Below are 20,407 nucleotides of genomic sequence, written 5' to 3' on the forward strand. Positions count from 1 at the left end.
TTCTGTTTCTATTATTGCTGTTTCAATTCTTTATTCCATTCTTGTTGCTCGTCTGTACACTGAGAGCTTCTGCACCGGAGACAAGATCCCTTGTGCGTCCGATCACACTTGGCCAATAAAAAAGACTTCTGTTCTATTCTAAAATACCCTAGCCATCCTAACACCTTGCAAAAAAAAAAAGAAAATCAAATCAAAATCAAATAAAATAAAATAAAATAAAAATCCTCTTCCTTGTGCATTCAGTGCGCTTTAAGGGGCGGGGACGAGAGGGGAACCGCCCCGCCCCCTTTGTCTGACGTCACAAGCCCTGCTCTCGCCCCGCCCCTCCGGGGAAGCTGGACCTGCGAAGATGATGATGATGATGGTGGCGGCGGCGGCGGCGGCGGCGGAGATGCAGGTCCCGGGGCGGGGCTGAGATCCGCGGGGCTCTTTCACACGTTCAGGTACCCGTGTCGGGTCTGGCCCGAGGAGGAGCATCTTGGGGTGCAGCCCTGGGTCCCCCACCGCCTCCTCCGCAGCGGCCAACCCCGGCCCTGGACCGCTTGCAAAAGCAAAACCCTCCAGCTCTGTAACCTTTCTTGCAACTGAGCTCGGGCTCCGGCTGGCTGGGGATGATGGGAGCTGCGATCCCCAGTCCCGCAAGGGGGAGAAGCTGCAATCAGCCAGCCGGGCGAGGAAGCCAAAGCCTATAGCTTTTTTGGGGTGGGTGGGGGGTGGGGAGGAGTTAGGCATCCTTACTCCCGTGCAAAGGATTTAGGGGGGAATCTGGACACGGGTTTCCACCCCCCCACCCCCTTCCTGGCTGCATTCACACGACCCGTGCAGGGTGACATTCTTTGGGGATCAGCAGGTGTTTAAGCGCTGGAGGCAGGTCAGGCTTTGCAAGCCAGGATTCAGGGGCCAGGAAGGATGTTGCCCTCTCGCTTTCGGTTCTGAAACTCGGGTTTGTGGGGTGGGGGGGTGGGGGGGTGTAACTTCCAACGGTCACTAAAGGGAACGGTCGTGAGTCTGTCATCCCTTCCTATTTTTCCCACTTCCCACCCCCCTTCCCCAATTTCCACCTGGGGTTTTATTGAGGAGCAGAAGAGAGATCCTTTCGTGGCGGTCTTAAAACATTTCTTTTCCATCAGGCTGACCTGGACTGACAGTAGGGATTTTTTAAAAAAAAAATGTTTTTCATATTTTATCATTGGGGCTTTAATTTTTTAACATTTGTATTATTTTTCTTGTATTGTGGTTAGCCGCCCTGAGTCCTTTGAGAGATAGGGCGGCATATAAGTCCTAATAATAATAATAATAATAATAATAATAATAATAATAATAATAATAATAATAATAATTTTATTTATATACCGCCCTTCTCCCGGAGGACTCAGGGCGGTGAACAGGGCAACCATATAAAAATACAAAAAAATACAAAAGTTAAAAAAGAATTAAACATATGCCCAAGCTAAAAAAAACAGTAAAATAAATAAATAAATAAAATAAACAAACCACTGCAAGGTTCTCCCCTTTTTATCTCACCAATTTTGAAGAGCCAAAGCCCAGGTTTCTACAAGAAAACGACTTTTAGTTTGATCAAAACAAGAGTCGGGGGGTCCTTCCCCCCCCTTTAGGGGGCTGCTTACGGGGATGAAGGCACACACAGAGCAAAGGTTTCTTCCACTATTTGTACCTTTTCAGAACAAAGAGACTCAAGTCTCTGAACCAGGAGCGAAGAAGTACAGAAAAACAAATTGCAAGATGGTGACTCATATCCATCCATCCAGGCTAGCTCATCTCCCTCCCTCCCTCCCTATTTCCTGGACCATGAATCCCACTTTGCTCCTTTCACGCCTCTGTATATTTTAGCGTGAGACATTTGATTTTATGTAAATAATTTCCCAGGAAGGCACCTACAAAGCTACTTGCACATAAACTATTTATACATACATACATGATCACAAAGTATCACTCCTAATATCAATATAAAGTGGTTTCAAAGTACCACACCTAATATCAAGCTTAAGCATAATAAAATCATAAACACAATCAAATGTGAGCCTTGGTGGAGCAGTGGGCTAATGCCTCCTGAAGTAACACCAGCTGCCTGCAATTAGTGCAGGTTCGCATCCCACCAGGCTCAAGGTCGACTCAGCCTTCCATCCTTCCCAGGTAGGTAAAATGAGGACCCAGATTGTTGGGGGCAATTAAGCTGACTTTGTAATAATGCCGCTTGGGGGGGGGGGCAAAAGCCCTAATAAGCAGGCATATACATAGAATGAAGGCTACTGCTAAGCACATTGGTTTGTGCTTAAATTGTAAGCCGCCCTGAGTCTTCGGAGAAGGGCGGGATATAAATGGGATTAAAATAAAATCAAATAAATAAATAAAATCCCTTCACCGCCCTTCCTTTCTTTTGATCTTGCTGGCTTTGAACCAGGTGAAAAACTGGGAATCATGGGTGCCGGTTTCAGAATGGACCCTGAGCTTTTCTGTTCCTCTGATCTCAAGTTTGGGAGCTGGGAAGCAAGAAAGGAAACTCGGGGGGTTGGGGGAAGCAGAAAAAAAAATAGGAACGGGTTACGGGTAGTCCTCGATTTACGACCGTCCGTTTAGTGACCCTTCAAAGTTGCAATGGCAGGGAAAAAAGTGACATTTATTTTATTTATTTATTTAGTTATATTTATATACCGCCCTATTCCCTGAGGACTCAGGGCGGTTTACAGGGAATTAAAAATCCAAAATACAAAAATTAAAAACCCAATTAAAAAATATTAAATTAACCCTGTAGTCAGTTAAAAAACCCCAAATTAAAATTTCCTCCTCAGTCTGGGCCCGAGAGCTCGAAGAGCCAGGTCTTCAGGCCCCGGCGGAATGATCGGAGGTCGGGGGCAGTCCTCAGCTCCACCGGCAGCTGGTTCCAGAGGGCAGGCGCTCCTACCGAGAAGGCCCTATCCCTGGGTGTCACCCGCCGGCAATCTCTCACCGGCGGAACCCTGAGCAGACCCTCCCTGTGGGAGCGCACTGGGCGAAGGGCGTTTGATGCCGGCAGCAGGTGTTCCCTCAAATAACCCGGACCCAGGCCATGTAGGGCTTTATAGGTAATAACCAGCACCTTGAATTTCACCCGGAGGGCAACCGGAAGCCAATGCAGCTCGCGGAGTAGAGGTGTTACATGGGAGTATCGGGAAACCCCCATTACAACTCGCGCGGCCGCATTCTGCACCAGTTGAAGCCTCCGAGTGGTCTTCAAGGGCAGCCCCATGTAGAGAGCGTTACAGTAGTCCAAACGGGAGGTCACAAGCGCATGAGTGACTGTGCGTAGGGCGTCTCGGTCCAAATAGGGACGCAACTGGCGCACCAGGCGAACCTGTGCAAAAGCCCCCCTGGTCACGGCTCCTATATGACCGTTTCCTCCCCCCTCCTTTATGGCCTTTGCAGCATGCTTGGCAACTGACTGGTACTTATGACGGCCGCAATGTCCTGGGATCACGTGATTCTCTTTTGCAGCCTTCTGACCAGCAAAGTCAATGGGGAAGCCACTTAACAAGCGTGGGAAAGAAGGTCTTAAAACGGGTCCAAACTCACTGAACAAATGTCTCACTTAGCCACAAAAGTGTGGGGCTCCATTGCGGTCGTACGTTGAGGACTTATCTGTATATGTTGTCATCTGGATGACCTTTCTGGTGTCCGTTCCGGAAAGCAGATGTGATTGTGTTCCCTAATTCCGGCCTTCGCTTGCAGCCTTAATCTGGATTTAAGGCTCAGCTGCTGGGAAAACGCCATCCAGCTGCCTTCCGAGATTAATTCCGTGGTTTTTTTTTTCCAAGCCTGCATCCGGAATCCGGAGCTGAAACCGGGCAGAGTTGTTCCCTGAAGTCTCCTCTGCTTATTTCATTTGATTTGGATTTATTACACGTATAGGCCTTCCCCGCTGCCCTCTCTTCTCACACGGGTTTCACGATAAAAATGGGAAAATTTGCAGGCTGCCCGTCGTGAGAATCCGTATATGCAAGCCATCCTCTATTTAGAACCCCACATTTCTGTTGTGAAGTGAGTCTTGCCCTGTTTTACGACATTTCTTTTCGCCGTTGCTAAGGGAACCACTGCGGTTGTTAAGTCAGCAAGACGGTTGTTAAGTGGATCTGGCTTCCCCATTGACTTTGCTTGCCGGAAGGTCGCAAAACGGGGTCACGAGACCGTCAGAAGTACAGGCCAGTTTGCAAGCATCTGAATTTTGATCCCGGGATCCCAGGACACTGGGAACCGTCATAAATACGAGTCAGATGCCAAGGGTCTGATTTTTTTTTGATCGCGTGACTAGAGGGATGCTGCAAGGGCCCTAAAGCGTGAAAACTGGTGATAAGTCCCCTTTGTTTAGTGCTGTTGTAACTTTGAACGGCCACTCAATGAAGTGTTGCAAGTTCAGGGCTTGCCTGTCGTTAAAGAGTTTAAATTCTGCAAAATATTATGCTGGTGAAATTCTGTCAAAAGCCCTTTCTCTTTCGAACACCCCTTTTTCTTTGATTGTGTGGCCCAGGAAGTAAATGAAGGCTATATTGTTGTCATGATTAATTTTGCAGAATGCTCCTGCTGGGGATTGCTTGCCAACAAATCACATTAGGAGGTTTGGGCAAGGCTGAAATAGGAAATTCAGAATTTGGTGGTTGGATGAGAGGGTTTTTTTTTTTTAAAAAAAAATCTGCGTTTTGCTTGAGGGATGGGGCAGAAAGATTGCTATCACGATATTGCAGCAGCTTTGTGAATTAATGCTTAAAAACTAGGATACGAAATGACGGCATTTTATGAGAGGGCCAATCCATGTGTTTTGAATATTTGCTGCGTGTCAGGAAACCAGACGGAAGCAGAGGTCGAAAACTTTGGGGTTGAGGACTAGAAACTTAACAAGCCCACACACCAAACAGGAGTGGCCAGCCTCCAACATTCCTGAACCAAATACTGGTATATCTCCTTTGTAACGCAAGCCAGTCTCCTTCTTGGCCAAGTCTGTGCAAAGCCACAAATGGTGTGTGTGTGTGTGTGTGTGTGTGTGTGTGTGTGTGTGTGTGTGTGTGTGTGTTTGGGATGTTATGTTCTCTCAGCCTACCCTGCAGGCTTGTTGACTTAACGACCACAAGGGAACCCCAAATTTCCGTTGTTAAGCAAGGCAGTCGTTCAGTGAGTTTTGCCCCACTGTACGAGTTTCCCCCCCCACACAATTGTTAAGTGGACGTTACATGAATCGTGCAGTCATTAAGTGAAGTTGCCTTCCCCCATTGCCTTTGTTGGTCGGGAAATGACCGGCTGAGAAGGTCGCAAAAAGGGAAACGCGTGATCACGGGACCACGTCACGTGTAGAAGCCGATCCCTAGAGGCCTTTTCCAGCCTCGTCGTAACTTACAAACCGTCGTAGGTCAAGGACTAACTGTGTCCGTTGGCAGGCTGATTCCTTTGGGGCTGGGAACGAGGAGGAGCCCCCTGGGGGAACTTTGGACCCCTCGCGCTCGATCGAGCCCACCTGGCAGGGATGTTGTGGGGGGAAAGTAGGAGGGGGGGGGGAAAGGCAGGATGGAAATGGGAGGGGGGAAAAATCTGCTTTTTGATGCAGGCGACTCCTCACCCTTCCTCTCTCCCCGCGACAGAACCTGTGTCCCAGGCTGATCCAATGCTCCAACGCCATGCTCCGCCGATTCCTGGACCGGCCTTGCACCCTGGCTCTCCTGATCGGCTTCCAGTTCCTCTTCATGGCCTATTTTTCCTTCGGCGGCTTCCGCAACCTGGCCTCCATCTTCGGCCGCGACACCAGCCCTTCCTTCGACTATTCCCGCACGCACGATGTCTACACCAACCTCAGCCTGGTCTTCCAGCTGCCCCCTCGGCTCAGCACCAGCCAACCCCTGCCCTACTGCCCGGATCGGTCCCCGCATCTGAGTGAGTCAGATTCTGCCTCGGTCACCCCCAGAGTCGCTGGCACGTCCGACGTGGGCATGCTAGAAGGCGAGGATCTCCAATTCGAAGGCTTATGATGGACTTGCAACTCCCAGAATTCCCCAGCCAGCACGGCTGGCTGGAGAATTCTGGAAGTGGAACGGTTTGGAGACCCCTGTCTAAGGGACGCTTCCGAGCCTGGAGCGAGAACTCAAAAAATGGGATGAGGGTGGAAGAAGAGAGAAATCAAAATGTTAATTAGGAATTGCAATAACTCAAGAGAGTTGGAAGGGGCCTTGGAGGTCTTCTAGTCCAACCCGCTGCTCAAGCAGGAATCCCTATCCATTTCCGGACAAATGGCTGTCCAATCTCTTAGAAACCTCCAGGAATGGAGCGTGCACAGCTTCTGGTGGCAAGCAGTTCCCCTGGTTAATTCTTCTCAGGGTGAGGGAATTCCTCCTTAATTCCAGGTTGCTTCTCTCCTTGATCCATTTCCGTGCGTTACTTCTTGTCCTGCCTTCGGGGGCTTTGGAGGAGAGGTTGACCCCCCTCTTCTTTGCGGCAGCCCCTCAAATATTGGAAGATGCTGTCTGTCTCTCTGTTCTATCTATCTATCTATCTATCTATCTATCTATCTATCTATCTATCTATCTATCATCTATCTATCTATCTATCTATCATCTATCTATCTATCTATCTATCTATCTATCTATCTATCTATCTATCTATCTATCTATCTATCTATCATCTATCCATCCTGTTGGTTCCTTTTAGTTGGCCCTTTGATGGTGAGTTTCAGCCAGGTGCCCACTCTGGAGAAGATTCAGGAGAAAAATCCGGCCGTCGAATTAGGAGGCAGATACCGTCCTTCCAACTGTGAGTCCCGCTCCCGGACGGCCATCATCATCCCCCACCGCAACCGGGAGACTCACCTCCGACACCTCTTGTACTACCTCCACCCTTTCCTCCAGCGCCAACAGCTACATTACGGAATTTATATCGTGCACCAGGTGGGTGATGTACGAAAGGTGGGAAAGGTGGTTGAGCATGCAACGCGCCGCCTGGCTGAGGGATTCTGGGAGTTGAAGTCCACCAGGCCTAAAAAGGCCCCTGATATAGACTTTAAGAGGAGTGGACTTCAGCTCCCAGAATTCCACCAGCCCTAAAAAGGGCCAAGTTTGAAGGCCCCTGATATAGAATTTAAGAGGAGTGGACTTCAACTCCCAGAATTCCTCAGCCAGCGTGCCTGGCTGAGGAATTCTGGGAATCGAAGTCCGCAAGTCATAAAAGGGCCAAGTTTGAAGACCCCTGATATAGGCTTTAAGAGGAGTGGACTTCAACTCCCAGAATTCCTCAGCCAGCGTGCCTGGCTGAGGAATTCTGGGAGTTGAAGTCCACCAGCCCTAAAAAGGGCCAGGTTCGAAAACCCCTGGGTTAAGGGAATCCCTGCAGTTGTTAAGTTAGGAACACGGTCCTTAAGCGAACTTGGCTTCCTTAAACAAATTTGTCACTTAGCGAGAGAAGTGTTGGCCTCGACTGCGGTCATAAGCCAAGGACCACCTGTAATTTGGTTGTAGGTGTTTGTCTGTTGTTGCAGTTAATTCAAATGATCGAGGTTGCCTCTTTTCCCGCAGGCCGGGAACGCCACTTTCAACCGGGCCAAGCTTCTCAACGTGGGCGTGAAGGAAGCCCTGAAGGACGAAGAATGGAACTGCCTTTTCCTTCACGACGTGGACCTGATCCCGGAGAACGACCACAACCTTTACGTGTGCGATCGTTGGAACCCAAAACACGTCTCCGTTGCCATGAATAAATTCAAATACAAGTGAGGAAAGAGAGCTGGGAAGTCTAGAGCAGGGGTGTCCAACCTGTGGTCTGTGGGCCGCGGTACAGGCTGGCCAGGGCTTATATGTGCGTGCGTTCCCTCGCGCTAGTGCCACTGCCGCTACGCAAACAGGGCTCCGCGTGGCAAAAATGGGGCGCCGTGCGGCAAATGGCTCGCCGTGTGGCGGAAACGGGGCGGTGCTAGCGAGTGTCAGGCAGGCACTAGCATCACCTCGTATGCGTCACACATACTCACGGCCCCGTTTGCATGTGTGCACGCATGCGCATATTACAATGCTTCCCTCTCCCTTTCCCTTCGGTCCGCTAAACGAGAAAGGTTGGAGACCTCTGAGAAGTGGGGTGGGATTTGCCTGCCCCTCCTTTGATCCGCAGGGAGTCCTCGGCTTACAACAGGCCCACTGGCTGAGGAATTCTGGGAGAGGAAGCCCCCAAGTCATCAAAGGGCCAGGTTTGAAGACCCCTGCCTTAAGTTAAACCCTGTTAATCTCGGTTTGCAGGCTCCCGTATTTCCAATATTTCGGTGGGGTCTCGGCCTTGACCCCAGACCAGTATCTGAAGATTAATGGTTTCCCCAACCAGTACTGGGGCTGGGGCGGGGAGGACGATGACATCGCCATGAGGTGAGTTCCTGGTTCACCTTCTTCCCCTACTGCCTCTTACAGGTAGTCCTCAGATTATGACCGTTTAGACCAAGGATAGGCAATCTTGGCTCTTTTCTTATGACTCGTGGACTTCAACTCCCAGAATTCCTGAGCCAGCCAGGCTGAGGGGAAAGGGAGAGTTTCCAAGCTGAGCCATGCTGGCTCAGGAATTCTGGGAGTTGAAGTCCACGAGTCATAAAAGAGCCAAGGTTGCCTAACCCTGCCATATGCTAATAACCAGCACCCTTGTTCTAGTCCAGGGGTAGGCAACCTCGGCTCTTTTATGACTCGTGGACTTCAACTCCCAGAATTCCTGAGCCAGCGCGGCTCAGCATGGAAACTTCTCCCTTTCCCCTCAGCACGGCTGGCTGAGGAATTCTGGGAGTTGAAGTCCACGAGTCATAAAAGAGCCAAGGTTGCCTACCCTTGCCATATGCTAATAACCAGCACCCTTGTTCTAGTCCAGGGGTAGGCAACCTCGGCTCTTTTATGACTCGTGGACTTCAACTCCCAGAATTCCTGAGCCAGCGCGGCTCAGCATGGAAACCTCTCCCTTTCCCCTCAGCACGGCTGGCTGAGGAATTCTGGGAGTTGAAGTCCACGAGTCATAAGAAAAGAGCCAAGGTTGCCTACCCCCTGGTTTAGGCTTACTACAGCCTTGAAGGAAAAAAAAGGACCATTTTAACTCAAACACTTGGCAACCGACTCATATTTATGACGCTTGCAGTGTCCTGGGGTCACATGATGATTGGGAACAATAATGTGGACACCTGTCAGCTTGTGTGTCTTTTTTTCCTTTCCTAAACTTTATGGTTTCTGTGTCCTGTTTCTATGTTCCCCCTGTTGTCCGGTTGACTCTCGCCTTGCATGTAACCTGTGCTTTGTTTTCACTTTCTGCGTCCAGCATATTTCTTTTTCCCGTTCTTCATTTCCAGTTTTGCAACTTGAGTGGCACCTGTCTTCACCTTTCCACCATGTCGTCATCTCTTTTCTCAGCTTTCCTTCTCTCTTCCTCCTTCCTCCCTATTTCTCCTTCCTTCCTTCTCTCCCTCTTCCATTTTGCCTTCCTGCCTTCCTTCCTCCTTCCCGTCAATTTTTTCCTTCATTTTTTTTTCTCCTCCTTCCTCCGCTGTCAATTGTTTCCTTCCTTCCTTTTTTCTCTCCTTCTCTATTATCAATTCCTTTCTTCCACTCCTTCCCTCTCTCCCTTCTCTCCCTCCCTTCTTCCCTCCCTCCCTTCCTGCATCTGCTACTGCTAAGCTTGTAAGCCGCCCTGAGTCTTCGGAGAAGGGCGGGATATACGGTAAATGGAATTAAAATAAATAAAATAAAAATAAATCTTTCCTCCCCTCCCTTCTAGCTTCCGTCCCTCTTCCTTTCCTTCCCTCTCTCTCTCCTTCTTCACCTTCTTTTCTCTCTCTCTCTCTCTCTCTCTCTCTCTCTCTCTCTCTCTCTTTCTCTCTCTCTCCTCTCTCTCTCTCTCTCTCTCTCTCTCTGTGAAGCCCTGCATGCTCATTTTCCTTCACACCATGTAACCATTAGAGGCTGTGCCAGCCAGGTAAGATTTTGGTGATTTTTTAAAAAAAAAACACACGAAACAAAACAAAAAGATATCTCAGCAAACCTCAAAGGCAGATAGATCATCCTTCACTTCTCCTTGTAACAAGGCTGCACTGATTTGAGCCCCGATGACGGGAAAAGTTCAAAAACATGGTCAGCTCCCGAGCAAGCCAGGCTAAATGTCTGTACTTGGCCACCTTTCGGGGTTTAGAGTTTGGAAAAGGCGAGATGAGAAACTGCTCAAGGCTTTCAGACGAAATGGTTTCGAGGCTGGGCCGCTGCGTATTGAACTCGGGGAAAGGAAAATATTTCGTAACCAACAGGACGTTTTAAAGCAATGGCTTTTCAACGGAAGCTAATTGCTTTTTTTTTGGAAGTCAAGGCAAGTCCAGGCTATTGCCAAAATACAGAATCTGTGGTGTTGTTTTTTTTTATGGAGGCCCTAATTTTAACAGGGAAAATTGGGCCAATCGGTTGAAGACCTACTGTTTTTTAAAAGAGCTAAAGATCTCTAAGATCTTAATCCACAGCCTCTTGGATTGAGGCTACCTTTGATTCGTGGCTTGTTTGCTTGATTTAGGAGACCCGTTGTGAATAATTTAGCTTCCCTATATACCGGTAGTTCTTTTCCAATGGGTGCGTACCGGCTAGGGAATTCTGGGAATCGGAAGTCCACCCCTCTTTAAAGCATGTTCATTGGGGAGTTTTTCGAATTAAAATCCACGTATCTTCAAGCTTGCTGGCTGGAGGATTCTAGGAGTTGAAGTCCACCCATCTTAAAGCAGGCTGGCTGGGGGAATTCTGGGAACTGAAGTCCACCCATCTTAAAGTTGTCAAGGTTGAGGAACAGCCCTTCTGGTCCGATCCCACTTTTCCAGGGTGCGCTTCCGAGGGATGAGGATTTTACGGCCTCCGGTGTCCATCGGCCATTATAAAATGGTGAAGCACGAAGGCGATCAAGGCAACGAGCAGAATCCGCACAGGTCGGTATAAGGTGGGGAATGTAGTCTTGAGTCATGACAAAAGATCCTGCCCTTTTGTGATAAAACACAACAGTGTGCAGGCTGAGGAGAGCTTTGAATAAATGGCTGATTTGTGTTTGTCGCCAGGTTCGATCTGCTGATCCGGACGTACCGGACGTGGTCCCAGGACGGCATGAATTCTCTCTCCTACAAGCTCCTGTCCAAAGAGCTGCTGCCCCTTTACACCAACATCACCGCCGACATTGGCACCAACCCTAAGGCCACCAAAACCGGAAAGGGCTCCTTGTCTGATTTCAGCAGGAGGGACTATCCGCGAGACAGCAATCACGATTTCCGTCAGGAGATGCTGCGTAAGACCCCCTTTGCCAAGCTCTCCCAAGCCATGGGATGGAAGGACCCCCCTCCGGTGACGGAAAAAAAGGGGGAGAGGCCAGCCCCAATCTCAGCAAACCCCAAACCGAGCCCCGGAGCCCCAAAATGGGAGATGGACGCTACCCTCGAAACGTTCAGCGAGGCCGTCCCCAGTCCGGAAGTCTCCAAACGAGTTTTTGAGGATAGCACGGAGATGGTCCGACCCAAAGGAGCAGGCGCAGCTTCGCCACAACCCTCAATCGGACACACTGCGCAGCGCTGGGCTCCCCGACCCGACTCTAGAAATCACACGGATGCTAGAACCGCGGATTAAAAAAAAAACAAAAAACGATGACAGGCAGATTGTCAACGAGAGGTCGAAATTTAGAATTACTCTCTCGTTCCCTGCTCGGAGTTTGGGGAGGATCTGTCGTCGTTTCTCCCCAGGCCAACAGAGCAAAAGGACCGGACAGAGGTGAAGTGGACAAAGAAAGGGGCAGGTGAATGGGGAAGAGTTAGGACGGCAACGGGAATTTGGTTCCCACAATCTGTGAATGCCGGCCGACTCTTCCTTCCCGGATGCAGGTAATCTACCAAGGCTCCCTTTTTCTATCTCGCGCTTCGCAGGACTGGATCCAGCTCGGAGGTGACTGCAAGCACAGGAGTGATCGACTTGGGGTGGGGGGGAAAGGCACTTCTCGTCTCCCAGATTTCTGTGCGCCCCCCCCCAAGCGCCAGGAAAGCATAACTCGCTTTGTTCAATTTCAGCTCAATTTTTTTTCTTTTTCGTCTGTTCCCTCCTTGTGAAATTGGGATGGGGGGGGAATCTACTCCCACCCCAGCGGTGCCCTCCCTCCTACACAAGCGAGCCAGCCAGGATCAAGGAACGGAGGGGGGAGATTTTGTGATGGAAAGAGGCCCCCCCGCCCGGGGCTCTCAGCCTCTTCTCAGGTGCAGGAATATCTCCCCCTCCCCCGCATTGAAGGAGAAACAGACTAGACATTTAAACAGCGTCAAAACTGTGCTGCTCTCCTTTCTATTTCTTCTTTTCTTCTCCATCCTTTCTTTTTCTTCCTCACCCTCTTCTTCTCCATCTTTTTTCTCTCCATTTCTTGTCTTCTTCTACCCTCTTCTCCATCTCCTTTTTTCTCTCCTTTTTTCCATCTTTCTTTTTTCATCCCCTCGTTCTTTTCCCTTTTTCATCTCTTCTTCATTTTTCCTTCTTTCTTCATCTTTTTCCTTTCTCCATTTTTTCTTCCTCCTCTTCATCTCTTCTCCTTTCCCCTTTCATCTCTTCTCCATTTTTTCTTCCTCCTCCTTCTTTCTTCATCTCTTCTTCCTTCCATTTTTCCATTTTTCCTTCATTTTCCTTCTTTCTCCATTTCTTCTTTCTTCTGCTTTCTTCATCTTTTCTTTTTCCATCTCCACCTTTTCTTTCCTCCCCATCTTTTTTCTTCTTCATCTCTTCGCAATTTTTTCCCCTTTTCTCTTCCTCTCCTCTTCCTTTTTTCTTCCTCTTTTCCATCTCTTTTTTCCCTCCTCCCCCCTCCTCCTCCAGAGGAAATTTTAAACTCTTTAAATAAGCTACGGAAGCCGAGTTGTAAAATCAAAATTCTCCTTTAAGAGTACAATCCGGAGCGAAAGCTTTTAAGAGTCGTTCTATTCAAAGACGGCCATCAGATCTGCTCAGTGCTTGGCAGGAGAATTCCTTCTCCCCACCGGACTGATGTTTATTACTATTTTAGCTGCTGGACCTGTTTTGTAGGTTCCTTGCACCCAGCCACCCAGAAACAAAAAAAAAATCAGAATAAAAAAAAAATCAGGACCTGTTTTGTAGGTTCCTTGCACCCAGCCACCCAGAAACAAAAAAAAATCAGAATAAAAAAATAATCAGGACCTATTTTGTAGGTTCCTTGCACCCAGCCACCCAGAAACAAAAAAAATCAGAATAAAAAAATTAATCAAGACCTGTTTTTGTAGGTTCCTTGCACCCAGCCACCCAAAAACAAAAAAAAATCAGAATAAAAAATAATAATCAGGACCTGTTTTTGTAGGTTCCTTGCACCCAGCCACCCAGAAACAAAAATAAATCAGAATAAAAAAAATAAATCAGGACCTGTTTTGTAGGTTCCTTGCACCCAGCCACCCAGAAACAAAAAAAAAATCAGAATAAAAAAATAATCAGGACCTATTTTGTAGGTTCCTTGCACCCAGCCACCCAGAAACAAAAAAAAAATCAGAATAAAAAAAATAATCAGGACCTGTTTTGTAGGTTCCTTGCACCCAGCCACCCAGAAACAACAAAAAAAAAAAATCAGAATAAAAAATAATAATCAGGACCTGTTTTGTAGGTTCCTTGCACCCAGCCACCCAGAAACAAAAAAAAAATCAGAATAAAAATAAATAAATCACCAGACGAACAATTATTGTTCCTTTAGCCAACTTGCCTTCCCTAATATTTTGGTTTGTTTTTTTCTTCTTTCCGTTCGGGCTGGTCCCAGCCTGTTCCCTCAATCCCCAATCAGGGTCCTGCTCCCCACCGGTTACGCACCTCACAATCTCTCGATACTGCCAATGATGTGTCATTTTATTTATTCTATTGATGTAGCCGTCAATCCCCTTTCTTCCTTGGTTTTGAGATATATATATATATTATATATATTTGGGTTTGTTTTTTTTACAAAAATAAATATTTCCCCCACCCAATGGAAGAGCTGTTCTTTCCTCTACCAACGGATGGCCAAGTTAACCGAGTTGTAACCATGGTTTGGTTTTATTTGAAAGGCAACGCATTTACCTTAAAACTGGTGGTCTTTTCTGCTTGGCCTTCCGCCCACCCGCCCACCCACTTCCCAAACCAACACGATTGATTTCCTCCGGCCCCCTTCCTGACAAAGTCCAGCATCCAAATGCGGCTCAAATCCTGCGAATCCAGAACTCGGCACATGCTCAGGAGACCCTGCCCACCAGCCGAGCCACCGCCATCTGGGCGCTGAAGATGCAATCGTTGACGGAGACCCCGGCATAAGAAGCCCCCACCAGGCTGAGGGGCAGATTCTGTTGCTTCAGTTGAGAAGTAACGCTTTCTGGAAAAAGAAAACACGAGCCGTCCTCAGCTTACGACCGGGATTTCAGTCGCTAAGCGAGGCAGTTGTTAAGCGAGTCGCCTTTTGCGGCCTGCTTTGCCCTGATGGTTAAGGTAATCCCTGTGGCTTTTGAATGGGACCTCCTGCTTGAGCAGGGGGCTGGACTAGAAGACCTCCAAGGTCCCTTTCCAGCTTCTATTCTATTCTATTAAGCGAATCCAGCTTCCACACTGACGTTCTTGGAAGCCAGCTGGGATGTCGTAAATGGTGATGGTGCGGGCCCGGGATGGTGCAACCCGTGTAAATATAATGTAAATATAACTTTAATATTTAAATAATATATAAATAAATCCATGTAAATAAATCTTTGCCTTATGAAGAAAATTGAAACAATAATTTCATGGCTGCAGCTAAAGGCCGGACAAGAAGCAACAGATGGAAACTAGTCAAGGAGAGAAGCAACCTAGAACTAAGGAGAAACTTCCTGACAGTTAGAACAATTAACCAGTGGAACTACCTGCCTCCAGAAGCTGTGAATGCTCCAACATTGGAAGTTTTTAAGAAGAGACTGGACAGCCATTTGCCTGAAATGGTATAGGGTTTCCTGCCTGAGCAGGGGGTTGGACTAGATGACCTCCAAGGTCCCTTCCAACTTATTATTATTATTATTATTATTATTATTATTATTATTATTATTATTATTATTATTATTATTATATTGTTCTAACTGTCAGGAAATTCCTCCTTAGTTCCAGGTTGCTTCTCTCCTTGGTTAATTTCCATCCGTTGCTTCTTGTCCTGCCTTCGGGGGCTTTGAAGAACAGGCTGACATCATCATCATCATCATCATCATCATCATCATCATTATTATTATTATTAATTATTACCGATGTGTTTCCAGTGGCCGAGGGTGTACTGGGGAATGCAGGACTAAACAAGAAAAAGAAAATTCACAAAGTTAGCTGATTTCAGATAGGAGAGGGGGAATAAAGAATTTCTAAATTCTAACCCTTTATACAGGCGGTCCTCGACTTACAGGCTTCGGAGAACTAACCTTGTGTACTTTAACGATGGAGTAAGCAGGCCTCGCGGAGATTCCAAGGTGTTTCTTCACAGCCTCCTCAGCTCTGCTTAACAACTCGCTGTGCGGAATTGTATCCGGATCACCAAGGTGTGATGTAAACCAGGCGCCACCGAGCATCACCTGGTCATTGGAAAGATTAAAAACAGCTTTTGGGGAAATCCACCTACCTTAAAGGATGCTGACTGGGGGATTCTGGGGCTTGAAGCCCACCCCTCTAAAAGCATGTTGGCTGGGGAATTCTGGGAGTTGCAGTCCACCCACTTTAAAGCACGCTGGCTGGGGAATTCTGGGAGATGAAATCCACCCCTCTTAGAGCAGGCTGGCTGGGGGATTCTGGGAGTTTTAACTCCCCCTCCCCTGCTTAAAGTGGCCAAGGTTGAAAAACAATACTATATAGGGAAAAATAAATTAGCCCCCAGTTCCACGCTTAGCCTCTCTCCCCTTCTTGGCTGTGCTTCAAATTTAAAGGCACTCGTGTTATGCCTAGAAAAATCCGACAAGAAGGAGTGAAAAATTAAACAACCCCACCACCATCCCCTTGCTTCGTACCGTCAGTCGGGTGATGGAGTCTTTCTGACCATTTTGTTCAGGAAACGCCACCGAGTCGTAAACAACGCCCAAAAGCGAACGATCCTCAAACGAAGGCACCAAGTGGCCGAATCCCTGGAAAAAATGTTTAAAAATGAATTAAAAAAATAATAATCACTGCACCGCACCTGTGGTTTGGAAGCCTTACCCAACAGACCCTGAAAGTAATACAGGTGGTCCTTGATTTACGACCACAATCGGGAGCAGAACATTCATCACTCAGCAAGGTGGTCGTTAAACAAGTCATAGGATTTTATATATATATATATATATATATATATATATATATTATATATTTTATTAGTTTTTATAGGAGTAGGAATAAGGCGGGGTTGGGATTTGGCTTAGGGTTAGGGTTTTTTCAAATGACATTCTCAATATTTAGCAAACAACATAATGTCTGGGTTCATGTTTTTAAAAAAAACTTGAGTAAGTGTTAATTATCATAAACATGTTAATTAATCGCTCGATGATCTTGCTTATATTCAAAGTTACACATCACATTCCTTTCTCTCTAACTCGTTTTTCTAGACATGGATAACAATTATCCCATGTTCTAATCTAAAGTCTTCTTTCTCTTTCATCTTTAAAGCCAATCTATCCGTTTCCGCACCCTCTAAAATTTTCTTAATTAATTATTCAAGTTGGTAAATTTTCATTTTCCCCCAATACTGGGCAAATACAATTCCTAGGATGTTTTTTTGACACGGTCCTTAAGCAATTCACCATAGCTGTTAATGTGAATTTAGCTTCCGCCCCACCCCACCCCGCCCCCGTTGTGATTTTGCTTCGGTCGTTCCTCGCGCTTTGCTCTCTCCTCTCTTTGAATCCCGCTAGCTAGCCGAAAGGTTACCGTAACGGGAAGCTGCACGTTTTCGTATTGTAGATTCACCACCGCCACGGAAACGGCTTGGATAGCCAGCAGATCTTGGGTAAGGGGTTCGAATCCAGCGGGGAGCAAGTCAGCCAGAGCTGGAAGGGGGAAAAAAAAAAAAAGCAATATCAGAATCTTTTTTTCAGATTGGCCCTTTTGCAAGTTTCTAGCCCTCAAGGCTGCACCAAAGAAATCAACCACCTAACGTTGCTTCGTCTTAGGTTTGGGGGGGGGCAGGGTATCATTTCCTGAAAATGTGTATTTGTGCCTGTGTGTGTGTATGTGAGAGAGAGACCCAAACTTCGGATTTACAACGACAACCACCCCTGCAAGGAAGGGGCCATTTCTCCTACCTCGGGCAGGCAAAGCGCTGATCACGTGATCGGCCTCCACGGTGCCGTCCTGCAAGGTGATCTATGGGGCGTTGCGGGGGGGGGACAAAAAACAAAACCACCATCAGCATTCACATTCTCTGGCCGAGTCACTCTACTTGCATGGTATTCAGGGCGGGGATTCCATGCAGCTAGAAATCTCGCCTGTCATCAACGGAGCCTGAGCAGCTACATTTCTAAGAACAGGATTTGGTTTTTTTAATCGACACAGAAGGACGTTCCTTCTTTTTTTTTTTTTTAATGAAAAAAAGAGGAAGGACGTTCCGTCTTGCTGGTCGGGAGAAAACCAGACCAATCTTTGCAATGTCCAGCTGAAAAATCTCAGCCTGGACACTCCTAGGATGGAAGACTGGAAGGTGGTGGTGGTGGGGGGCCCAAACCGAGGGGGAGGTAACCCCTCCCCCCCAAATTCCTCTTGGGTCTTTTCTCCCACCTGCCAGGACCCCGAGGTCGTTCTGTCCAGCCGCTTCACTGGGGCGTTGCAGTGGATTTCGACCCCTCGTTCTCTTGAGAAGGAAGCTAAACTTTTGGGGAGGGTGTCCAGTCCGTCACACAGGGACCACTGGCTCCAGCGTCCTTCCTGGGCCTGGCGGATCAGGTGGCAATCCACTGGAGAAGTTTCCTCTGGAAGGAAAGAGGGGAGAATTTGGAAACGCTGCCTCGGTTGGCCAAACCTGGTTAGAGGGTCTGCCCCTGCCATTTTCCTCCCTTCCCCTCCTCCAGTCTGTTTAATATTGGTAAGTTGGCCCCTTGCCGGCAAAGGAGCCTGTAGCACTTCTGCAGCAGGCAGAAATTCAACAGGTGTCCGCTCAGCTTCTCTTGCAGCACCCAAACTGCCCAATCCCAGCTGCTGAATTAGCACACAGCTAAATTCTCGACTTACGGCCACAACAGGCCGGCATTTGGGTCGTTAAGAAAGGCAGTTTGTTTAATGAACCGCACCCAATTTTGCCACATTCTGTTGTTTTGGGGGTTTTTTTTGGCCCAGGCGGTGAAGTTCAGTCGCCCAGGTTGTTAAGGGGATCACAGGGTCGCTAAACGAAACCCCCATTGATTTCGCTCATCTGGGAAGGTCGCAAATGGGAATCGTGTGATCCCGGGACATGATCGGTTTTATTTATTTTAAAAATGGGGATGTTCTTCTGGGTCGAAAGGATGGATTTGATGATTTATTATTTCCCCCCCACTCACTTTTCGCAAGGGCCATGCCCAGCATAACGGAACCGTATTTCTGCTCCGCCAGGAATAACGCAGGAAAACAGGAACGGACGCTTAGTGCTCGGCAATCACCAGCAAAGACGCCCCGACAAAGACTATCCACGGCTATATCAGCCATCTGAAAAAAAAAAGAAAAAAACACCTCCAAATTACAGATAGTCCTCAATTTACGACTATTCATTTAGCGACCGTTCCAAGTTACAACAGTGCTGGGGGAAAAAAGCAACTTATGGACCCAGTCCTCGGACTTACAACCGGGTCCTCATCCTTACAACCGGTGCAGCATGCATTTCACCATTTCCATCGCCCGATCCCTGGACTGTGCGGGCTTTACACCTTATAAAGCTTTTTTTCAAGAGTTTTTTCAGAAAAACAAAAGTTGTTTTTTTTTAAAAATGCAGCAGGGTTCATAAGCTGCCCCTAATGGCGATTCCTATTTTTTAGGAAATGAATTTAAGCTTCGATTTCTACAGCTCGAATTTGTGCGTGAGAGAGAAGAGGAGTCCAGAATACAAATAAGGAGTCGGGCAACGCTCTCTACATGGGGCTGCCCTTGAGGACCACTTCGAGGCTTCAGCTGGTGCAGAATGCTACCGCGCGAGTTGTGTTGGGGGTCTCCCGATAGTCCCATGTAACACCTCTACTCCGCGAGCTGCATTGGCTTCCGGTTGCCCTCCGGGTGAGATTCAAGGTGCTGGTGATGACCTATAAAGCCCTAAATGGCTTGGGTCCGGGATATCTGAGGGAACACCTGCTGCCGGCATCAAGCTCCCTTCGTCCTGTGCGCTCCCACAGGGAGGGTCTTCTCAGGGTGCCGCCGGTAAGAGATTGCCGGCGGATAACACCCAGGGGTAGGGCCTTCTCGGTGGGTGCACCTGCCCTTTGGAACCAGCTGCCCGTGGAGCTTAGGACTGCCCCCGACCTTCGTTCATTTCGCCGGGACCTGAAGACCTGGCTCTTCGAGCTTTCCGGCCCAGGCTGAGAGTTTTTAATTGGGGTTTTTATATTTCTTCAGGGATTTTATTTAATCTTTTTTAATTGTTTGTACTTTTTATATCGATGTTTTAAGTACCCTGTAAACCACCCTGAGTCCTTCGGGAAAGGGCGGTATATAAATTCAATAAAATTCAAATTCCAACATATACAGCACACTTAATAATATGATTCTATTATATTGGCGAGTTTGGTTTTCCCCAGGCTGGAGTTGCCTGTAAGTTATTCCGCATTTCTGTCATCTCACATCATCCCGTACAAAAAGAAAGATTATTTTAAGAGAAGCACAGCTGCCTCTGCATCCAGCTGATAAGGCAGAAAGATTCCCACCCTGTACTTCTCCTTTGCCCCACCTTTCAAAATACCAGCCTTAACAGAATATATTAAAAAAAAGCCATCCTTTTTTTAAAAAGGAAATTTCTTCTCTGGTTTAAGCTTTGTTACAATTCTTCCCCAATTCTCTTCTGCTTTGCACAATGCTGCCCACTTAGCCTTGACCCCAAAACCCTGAGACCCTAGATTTCTGCATGCAGGGATTGTTTTCCAAGGCAGCACCAAAGGAAAGTATCGTAGACCATCCTGCCTAGGGGGAACAAAGCTTCCTAGTTTGTTTGGGGTTTCTTTTAAGAAAATTTTTTTCCCCTGTTTGGAAAATGAGCTTCTCAGTTTATTTTCTATGTTTTCCCTGTGTTTGGAAAATGAGCTTCCCAGTTTATTTTATTTTTTTATTTTTTTTCCTATTTTTTTAAGATGAGGCAGAAACCTAGCAAGTGAATTTTCTCCTGGGGAAAAAAATGACTTATTTTTTCACATAAAGCAGAGGTTGAAAGGTAGAAGGGGCCAAGCTAAGAGCTGGGGTGGAAAACAGGATGATCTCTAAAA

At 47.5% G+C, this 20,407-nt stretch overlaps 2 protein-coding genes across 3 annotated transcripts; one reads left to right on the forward strand and one right to left on the reverse strand.

The window, feature by feature from the left end:
- Positions 1-334: 334 nt before the first annotated feature.
- Positions 335-12,089, forward strand: B4GALT3 (beta-1,4-galactosyltransferase 3). The gene is made up of 7 exons (XM_083374722.1): positions 335-443; positions 5,625-5,913; positions 6,685-6,920; positions 7,545-7,735; positions 8,253-8,375; positions 10,835-10,939; positions 11,066-12,089. Exons 2-7 carry the CDS (start codon positions 5,661-5,663, stop codon positions 11,622-11,624), a joined length of 1,467 nt encoding a protein of 488 aa, XP_083230848.1. The 5' UTR covers positions 335-443; positions 5,625-5,660; the 3' UTR covers positions 11,625-12,089.
- Positions 12,090-12,322: 233 nt separating this feature from the next.
- Positions 12,323-20,401, reverse strand: PPOX (protoporphyrinogen oxidase). Of its 2 annotated transcripts, XM_083374727.1 has the most exons (9): positions 18,506-20,401; positions 17,748-17,938; positions 17,276-17,336; positions 16,841-17,020; positions 16,775-16,809; positions 16,010-16,123; positions 15,431-15,580; positions 15,264-15,306; positions 12,323-14,376 (listed from the first exon to the last, which is right to left on the reverse strand). In XM_083374727.1, the coding sequence occupies exons 1-9, from the start codon at positions 18,711-18,713 to the stop codon at positions 14,240-14,242; spliced, it is 1,119 nt and encodes a 372-aa protein (XP_083230853.1). In that variant the 5' UTR covers positions 18,714-20,401; the 3' UTR covers positions 12,323-14,239. The 2 variants fall into 2 exon arrangements, with proteins under 2 accessions (XP_083230853.1, XP_083230854.1); XM_083374728.1 differs by lacking the exon at positions 16,775-16,809 and having other exon boundaries at positions 16,902-17,020.
- Between the last annotated feature and the right edge of the window lie 6 nt (positions 20,402-20,407).

The sequence above is a fragment of the Vipera ursinii genome (assembly GCF_947247035.1).
Source record: "Vipera ursinii genome assembly, chromosome: 15".
Lineage (NCBI taxonomy): Eukaryota > Metazoa > Chordata > Lepidosauria > Squamata > Viperidae > Vipera > Vipera ursinii.

Coding starts and splice junctions, on each gene's coding strand:
- B4GALT3 (XM_083374722.1), top strand. CDS start 5,661: ATGCTCCGCCGATTCCTGGACCGGCCTTGCACCCTGGCTCTCCTGATC. Junction 7,736..8,252: donor ATGAATAAATTCAAATACAA/GTGAGGAAAGAG, acceptor CTCGGTTTGCAG/GCTCCCGTATTTCCAATATT. Junction 10,940..11,065: donor AACGAGCAGAATCCGCACAG/GTCGGTATAAGG, acceptor GTTTGTCGCCAG/GTTCGATCTGCTGATCCGGA.
- PPOX (XM_083374727.1), bottom strand. CDS start 18,713: ATGAATAGTCGTAAATTGAGGACTATCTGTAATTTGGAGGTGTTTTTT. Junction 16,810..16,840: donor AGCAAAGCGCGAGGAACGAC/CGAAGCAAAATC, acceptor GGGCGGGGTGGG/GTGGGGCGGAAGCTAAATTC. Junction 15,581..16,009: donor ACTCCATCACCCGACTGACG/GTACGAAGCAAG, acceptor TCCAATGACCAG/GTGATGCTCGGTGGCGCCTG.